Genomic DNA, 12,852 nt, shown 5'->3' with positions numbered 1-12,852 from the left:
ACCCCTTTTCTTTTATATATATATATATATATATATATATATATATATATATATATATATATATATATATTATTTTTTTTTTTTATTACATTTTAATGACATTGTGGGTTTGCATGATTGTCTATTTTCAGAGCAAGTTTCGGCACGGATTGTGCAGGAAGTGACAGCAGAGGCAGTGGCGGTGCTAAAGGGAGAACAGGAGACTCAGCGGCTGCCGTCAGGTGAGATGCAGATCCCAATGCTGGCATAAGTGCTACGTGGAAGTAGGAAGAGGAAAACAACAATCTTGTGTGCTTGTCTCACAGAACTGGAGTCTCTGCTGGTTAGCGTTGAGTAAGGGTTAGGACACACTGCCGGCAACTATCCAGGGATTCAAAGACCTACTGAGGCAGCTTTGAGTCAGCATTTTTCACACCTGAAGTTCAAAGGTTCATCTACAATATGTTGTAGCAGAATCTTTGTCAGTGCTTTGCAGAGCCTTACATACGCCTCAGTTTTTCTCATTACAACTACAAACTTTTAATAAATTTACTGGGATTTGATGTAATAGACTGGAAAAGAGTAGTGAAGTAGAAAGAAAGTGATATACAGTTTACAAGCTGTTTGTAAATTCAATCTTACAAGCTGTAGCTTGCTTTTGTCTTTGGAAACCTGGAGTCAGTGCATTGTAAAACCACTTTTACAATTGCAAGCTTTTTTCCTTTTTTTTTTTTTGTTTTCTGAGAATGTTTTTCTGTTTTGCAAGCTAATGTCTACTCAGTTGGATTTAATCCGGGGCTGGACTTTAGCCCAATTCTGACTTATGATTATGCTTTGATCTCAACCTCTTCTTTCAGGAATGCCCTGAGTTTAACTCCATCCATCTTTTCTCAACTCCCTGTTAAGAAAAAGCATCCCGAGGTGTTGCTCAGGTTGATACCCAATGCAATTTTTTTTAACCACACATAATATTTTACATGTATTCCAAAAGGTTCATTTTGGTTTCATCTGACCAGAGGACTTTTCACATGACTGCTCTGTCCCCTACATGGCTCAATTTTTTTTATGGATTTCTTTTCATAGTGCCTTTGTACTTCCCACTCTTCCATGAGGAACACATTTGTAGAGTTCAGATCTAATAGCTCTCCTGTTAACAAGTTATCCCCTCTGAGCTGTGAATCTCTGCAGCTCCTCCAGAGTTACCTTTCATTCCTGGCTGCCTCTCTGAGTAATGCGTTGGTGGATGGACATATGTGATGTTTTGAGATGAGTAAACTGCCAGTTCAAACTTTGGGATATTGTTTTAGAAACCTAAACCAGGTGTAAATGTTTCCATCGCTTTATCCTTGACCTGTTGGGTGTGTTTTTGGTTCACAATGCTGCTCGTTTACTAATAATCTCATAAAAATGTTTAAGGCTTTCATACCAATTCTTTTAATGTTTTCCTTCCCTATTTCTCATTTTAAAGCTAAATATGATTCATTGAAATGCGTGTATGCATTTTGTCAAAATTGGACAAAGGTTCTGGATCTGCAGATGCTTTTGCAAGGCATTGTTCCTGCCACCTTAGAATCTTATATATATATATATATTAGGAGAATATGCATGTACAGAGTAAACAATCATCCTAACTTCGAAAGGAAGTTAGACTTCAAAAATCTGCTTTTTACTTGCCATAGGTCTGTAAGTCCTACATGAGCTTATTCTTCCAATGTATCATCTTCATTGGATTTATGTAGCTGTATGCTTGACTCATCTTCTCAAAATGCCTCTTTACAGTTGAAGATACCACCAACTTGCCTCCCTCCCCTCCCCCTTCACCTGCAGCTGAACACTTTGGTCCCTTGGAGCAAGGTAGGCCAAGAATAAAGAGAGCATACTTCTATTAAACTAGAGTGCGGTCTCTTTCTTTCCGTTGACTGTACCTGTTGGGGTTGTGTATATGCGCTACCCCCTCGCACGAGGGTTTCTCCCAGTCTCCAGTGGGACAAACAACACTATGATGCGTGTTAAGTAAGCCAAAACCGAGCTGCGAAAAGCGACATCATGTTCTTCTTTCTCCTGTCATACATTTCCTGTAATATCTCACCACCTCTCCACCATCCTATGCCTGGAACATAGTCATCCTGACAACCTTCATTTTTGCCATCGTCCATCCAGAGTGAAAGAGACTTCCACCTGCATGTAGACTGTGTTGGTACAGGTATAGTCTTTTTATATGATCCTCTTCATTCAAAACCCATTTTTTAAGCTCTACATGTCAGTCTTCCCGCACACTAAAATCAACCATATTAGGTAACCCTTCAACTTCCTGTTAGCTGTTCCTTTGATTAATTTATGTTTTGCACGTCTTTGGCCATTGGGTTTTCTGCTCATTGTCGTTTGTCTGACTTATTTTGTGTGTGTGTGGCTGTAGTTTATAAGTCAGAGATTAACTCTCTAGTCAACAAAATATCCAATATAAACCTAAATATCTAAAGGTATAACTGAACCGATGTATAAAAAAATGTCAAACAAAATTAAATCAGTGCAATTAAATTGTATAGTTTTAAAATTGTAGTTGCCTTCTGCTGTTGGAAAAGGGTTGTAAAAAAAGTAACTACAATTAAACTAAGTGCTATTATTAGCTGTTTTCTTTCCACTTTGACACATAGACCAGTGAGAGTATGCTTAATTTTTGTGACAGTAAAAAGTGCTCCTAAAACTTGAAATATTGCTGATAAATGATTCAAAAACAAAAAAATTACATAGGTGCATCTCAATAAATTAGAATTTAATGAGATAGTAAAATAAAAAAAGTGAAATTTTATTCTTTTTCCAGAAAATAATATTGAATAAGAGCTGAGAAAAGAAGTATTTTTAACACAGAAGACCTTTTAAGAGGTCTGTCTGGTTATTGCACAGTATATGCATTCCATACTTTGTAGGAGCTCCTCTTAAATTATTGCTTCAGTGCGTCTTGGCATGGATCTGATAATTTTCTGACACATCTATTGTGTTCAGGAAGCTTTACAGGAGCTCTGTACTTTGTCTCTCATCTTCTTTTTACATTTCTCCATAACTTCTTTATGGGGTTTAGGTAAGGCAAGTTTGCTGGCCAGTCAGGCACACTAATACAATAGAGCCTCCTTCTGCTGATGAGCAGAAAGCACAAAGTGGTAAAATATACTGTGGGAGTGACTCTATATTAAAGCAAACACAGAGAACCAGAAGATGACATGGCTCTCAAAAATAATCACCGACAATAGAAACCTCATTAGATTTCAAAAAAAGTCTGATTCAGACCCCTTCCACTCTTGCTCTACAATCGGAGACATGGATATTCTGAATGAGTTAAAATGCTTCTCCCCTTGTCTTGTTCAGAATCTGATTACATAAGAACTATGATGGTTCATACAACTGTGTGTGATTGCTCTTGAAGGGCTGACTCCAGCTGCTGCCCACATTGTGAATCACCTACAGTACAAACTCTTGAATGGCCTTTCCTGCACAACTCTCGCAAGGTTGCAGATTTTGTCCCTATTGCATGCATGCTTTTTTCTAGAACACCGTTTCCATCCACCCAACTTTCTAATGGACACGACACTTTAAATAACCAGCTTCTTTAGCGAGGATATTTTGTGGCTTACCTTCATTGTGGAAGGTGTCATTGATTTTTGGCTGGACAACTGTCAAGTCAGCCGTCTTCCCCATAGTCGAGGAAACGATGAGAAAATATTTCTGTTCACAAAATCTATTTATTGGTACGATATAATATCATCCAATTATCTGAGAAACAAAAATGTAATGTATCATTTCCATGATTATCAAAACAGATTATGTTGTTTTCATTTTTAAATGAAAATACTGCAAATAAATTTACACTTTGCTGACACCCTAATTTATTTAGATGCACCTGTTGTTTTTGACTGGTCTGAAAAATATCAAGGTTTAGATATTTGAAAATGTTTTGTGTCCATTTTACAGTTTAGACTAAAAGCCTTTTTTCTGGTTATATGTCCTTCACCGAATAATAAAATCTCTCTTGCTGATAATGTTAACTGTGTTTTATTTGTGTTCTATAATAGTAGAAAGGAGCAGATGTCTCCATCAAATTTTGCCTTCTTTGATAGTCTTAGCTAGATAAAGGCTGGCCCCCAAAGCTTTGATTCATTTGAGTTGCTTGTCCACTTGTTGCTGTGTGTGTTATGTGTCTGTTCTCCTCTACCAAGCTTTTTCTCACATTCTTTTTTTCTACTTTTGTATTTTTTCTTCTTCTAAACATCTTTCTTTTTTATTTTATTCTGAAGCTTTTTGGTCTGCAAAAAAATGTCCATCTTAAAACAAGAACAGGCCAGACCCTCTATTAAAAATAATCTAAATGTCCACAGTTTGCCCAAGTTAAACTTAGGGTTAAATTTAGCATGACCTATTACTCAGCCTTATGAATTTCTTTATTTCCTGTTACAGATATAAATAAATTAAAGGCTAATTTAATGATTAGGTTTTGGTACAAAATCATATAAGGTGAACTTATTTTCCATTTGAACAACCTTTGTTTGGCACAATCCTTACTCTTCTTCTACACTTTTTGACAATGTGCTTTGGATCAATATGACATTATGAGACCCATTGACAACACATTTTCAGTTTCCAGGTATTTAGGTTATGTCCACCTGGTATTTGGCTTTCAAAGACTTCATGATGCTTTAAATATGAACAAAATTGCCTGGACTTTAGAAGAGACAGAGGCCATGATTATCACAGATACCCATCAGTAGACTTCACAAGATATTTTGGATATTCATCTTTCATTTAATGCCAGACTCAGTTGATGTGTTGCTGTAAACTCAGTCTGTTTCAGCTTACTACAGCACATCATTCAAGCTAAAGTCCTGCATATATAGTTGGAATAGTAAGATAGAAAAGACTTTTATGGCATCACCGCCAAATGAGCGTTAAATAACATTATTATTGTGAATTGCAAACACCCCATGCCACTCGGCTGCCAATATGTGGCACCTGCTTTTTGTCTTCTCATGAGATTTTTTCCCAACTAAATAACTGCAATAAAAATAGGAGGACTTTTATAAACATTTTGGTGCTTGCCTGTGCTGCAAGTGGTACAACAAAGTGTTAATAGTTAGCAAAACTGTCTGGACTTTGAAATACAACTATTAAGTCACTTAATAAAATCCCTTTAAGATGGTCATTCTTTGTGTGTATTCTTCATTTTCTTCTTTTATCAATTCCTCCTTTTCACTGTCTCTCTTTCAGTCTGTGTGTCCAAATTTCCCTGCAGTTCTTCTCCTTGTGTCTGTCTTGTTCGTAGATGTAGGGGATGAGGAGGAGGCGGGCCCTCTCCGCCGCTTCCAAAATTCTCGGGAGAGGTGCAAGTTCCTCGCCCCCTCCATCTCAGTTTCCGTGCCCGAGGACGACCCCTACCACTCCGACGAGGAGTACTATGAGCACCCATTGTTCAGCCCAGAGTGGACGCACTCGGGCGCTCGCCCCACAGGGCACGCCGTGGCCTTTAGACAGATTGAAGGTGAACCACGCATGGTTCCTCTTTGCCATTCTCCCCTCATCTCCTCCCTCCTTCGTTGTTTTCCTTCTGTGATACTACCTTCTTCCTTCATTCCTACCCTCTTTTTGTCCTTCCGTCTCTCCGTCCTTCAGTTCGTCTCGTCGTCTGTCTTGGTGTGATGTTTGTGTGTCCTTTGTGATGTGCATCCACTCAAAATCTGACATTTTTATTTGCCAGTCATACTTTTTCTTGTCATTCATTTTAACCGAAACAGTTGCTAGCTGTGGTTGCCCCGCCGTTAACTCTAGTACATAGCAGTGATGTGTATAAAGTCTGACAATGTGTTTTTGTAAGCCACTCAGTGAGCATTTTCATCAGTAACATTGTTGCCCACAAAGCTGACTCTCAGGACATGACTTAAGCTCCATTGCTCCCATAACTGTCTGAGAAACTGTGCATATCCTCTATGCACACATCCCTCCCCTCCTTGCCAAACATTTTCCAGTCTTGTGCTGTAGTCCATTCCTTTAGATTACCCCAGTTTCTTTCACTGTGGTGTACTGTGCATACTTACATACATCTCACAAAGACTTAACACTTACAGTGTGGCAACAAGGACGACTTTCAGCTCCATCATGCACTTCAGACGTAGTTCAAAATCTGAGACTGTTATTGCATCTGACTCAGAATTTGAATCTTTCCCCACAACAATTTAAAGATGGGTGATAGTATAAAATCTAATTTAAATGTAGTCTAAATGGCACTTTTAAATGTTAGTAATATATAGAATTGATTACAATCAGTTATTTACCCATTCATATACATACACACACTCAACCTGCCTATGTGTGAATGAATGAGTGAATGACTGATTGTATTGTAAAGCTCTTTGGAGTTTTTTTTTTTTACTTACTTCCTTACTTAAAAAAGGAAATATTGCAAGGTTTTAGTAGTTTAGTAGTCAATTTTTTTGATCATGTTGGTTTACAGTGCCTATAAATAAACATAAGCACACCACATAAACTGTTGCAAATTATCTCCTGTTGTATTGCTAGTTAAATAATGAACCTCGGAATAACCCTTTCATGTCTAGACTGAAATCCTCATTGGATATTGAGTTATTAAAACTGATGACAGATGAAAGGAGGACTACATAAGCCTTCACAATGGAAAACTAGCTCAAAAGTAGCTCCTGCTTCACTTATGTGGCTCTATAGGTGTGACAAGTGGTGGAAAGCAAAAAAATGTGAGATAACGATGGTCTCATCTCAAATTGTTTTTCACAAGTTTTGTTGGTAATTAGTGGATTACCATCACTAACTGTACCAGCAGCTATGCCAACTGTATTTTTTAAATCCAGTAAATAAAAATAGGTGTTCAAAGGTGTTTTGAAAAAGGTTCATTTTTGGGGGGAGGTGTTGGAGGGGGACTTCCTACCCACAAAGATTCAGTCATAGATCCTGGAGCTGACTAAAGTAAAAGTAAAGAAACATTATTATTTTCTAGCTATTTATAGATAGTGCAATTGAAAAAATTTAAATCATCACAGGGCAAATATCTTTTTATAAACGTTATCACTCCCCTTTATATGTACATCTCAAATGGGTAGGGAATCCTTTTCACCTACAAAAGTGGTCAAGGCCCACCAAAATGAATCAATGACAGTATTAAAATGACACAAACCACTTTAAAGATGAATTATTAAATAAATATTCATTTGTGCCAAAATGTTTATTGTACGGGGAAGATCCATTAATAAAAATGAACCTGACTCTAATTTGCTGTGCAGGTTCACCAATTAGATGGCAATTTATTTAAAGGGAAACAGAGACAGTTTTCACTTATTTCACGATGGACTGCAAATCATAAACAAAACTGTTAGATTTTTGAAGGAGTCGGTAGCTTGATTATTTTACAGTATCTTACATAAATGGACATATTGAAATATGTAATGCATGTTTATTACATGTAAAAATATCTGGGCTTATTTATAAATTGGATTGTGGCATTTTTAGTTTCCCTCAGAGAGTGCCTTTTTTATGTAAATACAAGTCACAAAGTATATGATAAAATAGTTAATTATTTTAAACACTCACTCAAGATCCCTCTAAATTAAAACTCCATGTTCTCACTGTTTTTGTGTGAAAAAGCTAACTGTTTGGGTCACCTTCTTACAGAGCTGAAAGTATCCCCTCATAAGTTATGTTCTTACATAACCCAAGTCTGTGTTGCCTGTAGTCTTATTGTGTCCCCCCTTTCACCCTGTTTTTGAGAAGAAGAGACCATGGAGGCTCTTACAGCTGAATACGAGGAAGAGGAGGAAGAGGTTGAAGAGGAGGAGGAGGAGGAGGAGGAGGAGGAGAGTGCAGAGGCGGCAATGTCCGAAGCAGCTCTTGATGAGCAGCAGTGGAGTGGGGAAGAGCCCGAGCTGGACAGCCCCAAAGCTGAACTCTTAGATCAGACAGAGGCCTTAGACGAGGCACAGGTTGTAGACCTGGGGCAGTCTGAGGCAGCTAGTGCTGCCACAGAAAGCTCTGTGGACAGAGAGGAGGAAGAGGAGGAGGAGGAGGAGGATGCAGAGGGTGAGGAAAGCCATGAGACAGGTGTGTCCTGCCCTCTGCTCTCCCTGCCTGCATGTTACTGCATTTGACACTCTATTACAACGCAAGATGTGTCAGAAAGGAAGCAAATAACATAAGCATTATTATTCTACTGGAATGGCAAGTAATCCTCTCTGCGCTCTGCTGCGGCTGCAAGGCAACACAGGCTTGTTGGTGAAAAGAGTCACATTGTTCAAATTAACGTGGTTTTCTTGTGTGGTGTCTTTGCTTGTGTTCTTTTTTCTTTTTTCTTTTATTTACTTGATGTAGTTTTTGGGGCCGGCCATTTCGTCTTGGTATAATGATGTGAAGTGACGCTAAACGTAACCGTGCTTTTTCTTTTTAATTTCCCCAGCTTATAAGCTTACTAGTCTCTCATTATGTTCAAACATAATGGCTTGGTGCTGGTATGCCAGTGCTGCACATTTAATGTTACCATGAATCGCAGTAGATAGAACATGCATTACATTTTTAATCACCAGTCTCAGTACAGAGAGTTTATAAGGGAACTGTGTTTGGTGTGTCTTGCTCAGTGTGGTACAGGTGTTTGTTGAACCATATGTATATTTGCAATTATATCTTCATCAAAAAAGCAAAAATTATATTAATTTGCTTTTTTCCTCACCATTTGTGAGTGACATATAGCATTTCTCTGTCATTCTTGGGATGCTTGTTTCTTAGATGAGAAAATTACATTACGCTACCAAAGTTCCATGAGATGCTCTAACAGATTTATGATTTATAACTTTTATCTTAAAGTGTAGCGATTTTCAACGAATGACAGAAATGCTGTATCCCTTATAGTTGGTTTTGATGCATGGGTACTCCTCCCATCTCTTATAACTGTTTTCCCATAAATCAGCATTACAGTTGCCTCACGCCGACTCCGTCACACTCCATCTCATGTCTTTCATCCATCTGTGACATGGTGGGCCCTTAATCTTGCCGTACCTCTTCAGTGATGGCTGTATTTGTGCTGTAAGTTTCCAAAGGAGAGCTTTGCCTGGTTGTGTGCAAGCTTTCCCAGTGACCGGCTTACAAACGATCCTTGTTCATAGCATGCTTAAGCAATATTTTTTTCTTTTGTGAAAGAAACAGTCAACTTACAGATATCTTTGCAGCTTTGAAGATGGATGCAGACAAGCAGGACAGTGAGTCGATGAGCCCTGACAGCATTGGATCAGAAAAGCGCCCTGAGGAGTTTTTTGAGCCTCAGATGCAAGGTTTCTTTGCTGGTGAACGAGTTGTACCGGAGAGCCCGACCATGGATATGCCATCTTTTGTGCCTCCAGATGTTCAAATCCAAGCCAAAGAACCAGTCAGATCTCTCACACTTCAGCCCACATATGGGGAGCCAATCACAGTGTCAGAAAAACAGCCATCAGTGGAGGTGGTGGAGTTCAGCAGCATCACTGCTCCTTCTGACTTTTCTTCGATGGGAGTTAAAGCTCAGGCAGGAGACACAACTAGAGAGGCCAGAGACAAATCAGGCATGTCGGCATACTTTGAAACTTCAACTATGGAGACCGAGGAAGGTACAGAATGTAAGGGCGAGGGTTATTATGAACTGAGTCGATCTGGTGAAAAAACGAATAAAGATGATTCCAAGTCCCAAGAAGTCAGCTACAGCACACTGGCAGAAGCTAAGGATAACCCTGGAATAAAAACAGCTCCACCTGGAGATACCGACATGTTTGCAATTCCTGATAGAAGTAATGAATGCAGGCTTTCGCCCGGTAAGCTCGCCTTAGAGCAGAGGAGTTATTCACTCAACATCACCATTGGAACAACAGATCAGAGTGGACAAGGCAGGCAAAGAAACTTCACCCCCCTGGCCACAGACATCATGTCATATACAAGTGGAAGTCTTGACGAGTCGGCTGACTACCTTCCAGTTTCTACACCCTGCATAGATAAGCCTCCGTCATTTCCTCCTCTCATCCTTGAGACTGCTGCTTCAGTCACATCGGATTCCTCTTCCCCTCCAAGATCCGCTGAACCACCATTAAAGGTCAGTCCAGAACCTGAATCTCCTGAATCACCCGAGCCAAATAAAGGCCCTTACAAAAATGGTTCAGTGATGACACAGGACTTGCCGGAGATGCTAGACCTTGCTGGTACCCGGTCCAGGCTGGCTTCAGAAAACGCAGACCCTGAAATAATCCAGAAGAAGCCACTCAAAGATGATGTTCCTATCTTCACTGATGATCCTCTCGCTAGTATGACTTCAGGGGAGCTGAGTCCTGGTGTAAGAAAAAGTGATAGTCAACTGGAAGAGATGGGGTATTGTGTGTTCAGTGAATATTCAGGGCCTATGCCATCCCCTGCAGATGTCCTCAGCCCTACAAACACCTGTGGACAAGTTTTTACCCCTTCTGTCTTGGAGGAGAAAGTGGCTGAACAGGCAAGAAAATTAGCAGTAAGAGATACATCCTTGGAAGACAAGACTTTGTCATCTGGAGGTGCCGATGTTTATGAGAGGGATGACCAAAGCCAAGGGGAAAGAAATGATTCACTTGAAGAAAGCAGCAAATACGATTCAAATGATCATCCAGCAAAATCTGTAAGTGAGACACCTTTTGGTCAGCTTAGTGAGCCCTTTGTGACACCAACTGTCACCGTGACTCTAGAGGAAGGAGAGAGGTCAACGAGTGAGACCGAACGCCAAGCCAGTGGCGAAGGTTCAGTATCAGAAACCGAGATCGCCGACTATGAGAGGCAGATCCGCAAGCTGGAGATGGAGGACAGGCCTCTAAGTCTTGAGGAGGAGCGGGAACTCCAGGAGCTCCGGGAGAAAGTGAAGCTGGTGCATCAAGAGGCCTACGAAGAGGTGGATGCTGAGGATGTTTACCAGTTGACTGGCATGGCCAAGGACCGCATTGCCAGGCCAGTGAAAACATCACCTACTTCTTCTATAGAGAGCAACATTGATGATGACAAACTGCTTTCCCCAGTACTCTCACCCTCCAAACTTAAGCAAAGAGAATTATACGGTTCACCCAAAAGAGCAGCTTCGCCTGTGTCAGGAGTAAACAAAGATGAAAGGGATGAACAAGAGAGGAAAATGAAGGAAGACCAAGAAAGGGAAGCAACTGAGCGAATAAAGAAAGACGAGGAAGAGAGAAGAATGAAGGAGGAAGCAGAATTCAAAGAAAGAGAGGAACAAGAGAGAAGGGAGAAAAAAGAGGCGGAAAGGATACTGAAGGAAGAGAGAGAAAGGCACGAGAAAGAGTTGACAGAAAGACTTGAGAAAGAACATAAAGAGAAAGAGGAGATGGAGATGAAAGAAATGGAGGAGAAAGAGAAGAAAGAGAGGGTAGAAAGAGAAGAGAGGGAGAGAAAAGATAAAGAAGAATTGGAGATGAAGGAAAAAGAAGAGAGAGAGAGGAAGGAGAAAGAAGAAAAGGAGAGGAAAGAAATGGAAGAGAGGGAGAGGAAAGAAATGGAAGAGAGGGAGAGGAAGGAGAAGGAAGAAATACAAGAGAGGGAGAGGAAGGAGAAAGAAGAAAGGGAGAGGAAAGAAATAGAAGAGAGGGAGAGGAAGGAGAAAGAAGAAAAGGAGAGGGAAGAAATAGAAGAGAGGGAGAGGAAGGAGAAAGAAAAGGAGAGGGAAGAAAAAGTGAAAGAACAAATGGAACGAGAGGAAAGAGAAAGGAATGAAAGAATGGAAAAAGAGAGAGCAGAGCAGGAACTGAAAGAGAAAATGGAAAAGGAAAAGATGGAGAGGGAAATAAGAGAGAAGGAGGAGATGGAAAAGATGGAGAGGGAACTCAATAAGGAGAAAGAACAAGAGAAACTGGCTGAAATAGACAAAATGGTTTCAGACCAGCCAGTAGAAGCCAAAGGAATGCAGCAGACAGAAAATGTCTCCATAAATCTTGCTGAAGGAAATCTGCCTAAAAAGGAGAATGCAGAAGTAGAGGTGACAAAAGAGATACCAGAGACCCATGCTGCGATTGAATCTGTGGTGATGGTTGAAGACGATTTCATCACAGTGGTGCAAACCATCGATGAAGCCGAAGAACCTGGTCACAGTGTTCGTTTCTCTGCTCCACCTGAGGCAGAAGCCCTTTGTGTTGGTGCACGGAAAGAAGAAGAAGAAGGGGCAGAAGATGATGAATCTATAGAGCTGGCTGAGGAAGCAGATTTGGAGGCAGCCAGCCTTGAAGAGGTAGGGGAAGTTCCTGAAGCCCCTGCCTCCCCAGCACAGGAAGCTCAGACCAGAGAAACAGAGGGACGGTCAGAAAGCTACGATAGAGATGAAACTACAGTTGATGACTCCATCCTTGACAGCTCCTGGGTAGACACACAAGGTAATATCATTTAAAATATATCATTTTGTAGTATTTAGCCCAGACCCTTTTCCTGCTGCTGTTTCTAAGCAGGTAATGTGTTTTTCTTTTCCCCATGTCTTGTCTACTAGATGATGATAGGAGTATGGCAACGGAGCAGATTGAGCTTTTACCCAAGGTGCCCAGTCCAGTTAAGAAACCGGCTGTCGTACAGAGTAGTCTGACAAAACAACGAAGTACGGAAAAACAAGAAAAATCTGTCAAACCCAAAACTAAAGGAGGGCGAGCTAAAGGACGCATCTCCACTCCTGAACGCAAACCTGTTCGCAAAGAGCCCATCTACATACCCAGAGAAGAGATCAAAAAGAAAAAAGGTATTTTTTTTAACAGTGGTTTTTTTTTTCAGTAATCATATACAAATTATTTTCTAATCATATTGAAGAATGGATAATACTGTTTAAATAAATAATCTCCA

General features: G+C 40.2%; 1 protein-coding gene across 1 annotated transcript in view; it reads left to right on the top strand.

Moving 5' to 3' along the window:
* Positions 1-12,852, top strand: part of map2 (microtubule-associated protein 2) — a 96,177-nt gene that overhangs the window by 66,371 nt on the left and 16,954 nt on the right. Inside the window, exons 5-12 of the mRNA XM_015034852.1 lie at positions 132-221; positions 1,759-1,833; positions 5,291-5,506; positions 7,762-8,127; positions 9,045-9,063; positions 9,115-11,455; positions 11,498-12,398; positions 12,509-12,751. Of these exons, the coding sequence (XP_014890338.1) occupies positions 132-221; positions 1,759-1,833; positions 5,291-5,506; positions 7,762-8,127; positions 9,045-9,063; positions 9,115-11,455; positions 11,498-12,398; positions 12,509-12,751 (4,251 nt within the window). The remainder of the gene's footprint in view (positions 1-131; positions 222-1,758; positions 1,834-5,290; positions 5,507-7,761; positions 8,128-9,044; positions 9,064-9,114; positions 11,456-11,497; positions 12,399-12,508; positions 12,752-12,852) is intronic.

The sequence above is a fragment of the Poecilia latipinna genome, unplaced genomic scaffold (assembly GCF_001443285.1).
Source record: "Poecilia latipinna isolate Pla-1442-1.1 unplaced genomic scaffold, P_latipinna-1.0 Scaffold19, whole genome shotgun sequence".
Lineage (NCBI taxonomy): Eukaryota > Metazoa > Chordata > Actinopteri > Cyprinodontiformes > Poeciliidae > Poecilia > Poecilia latipinna.
The sequence above is the reverse complement of the archived record's forward strand: the minus strand, read 5'-3'. Positions and strand labels throughout refer to the sequence as shown.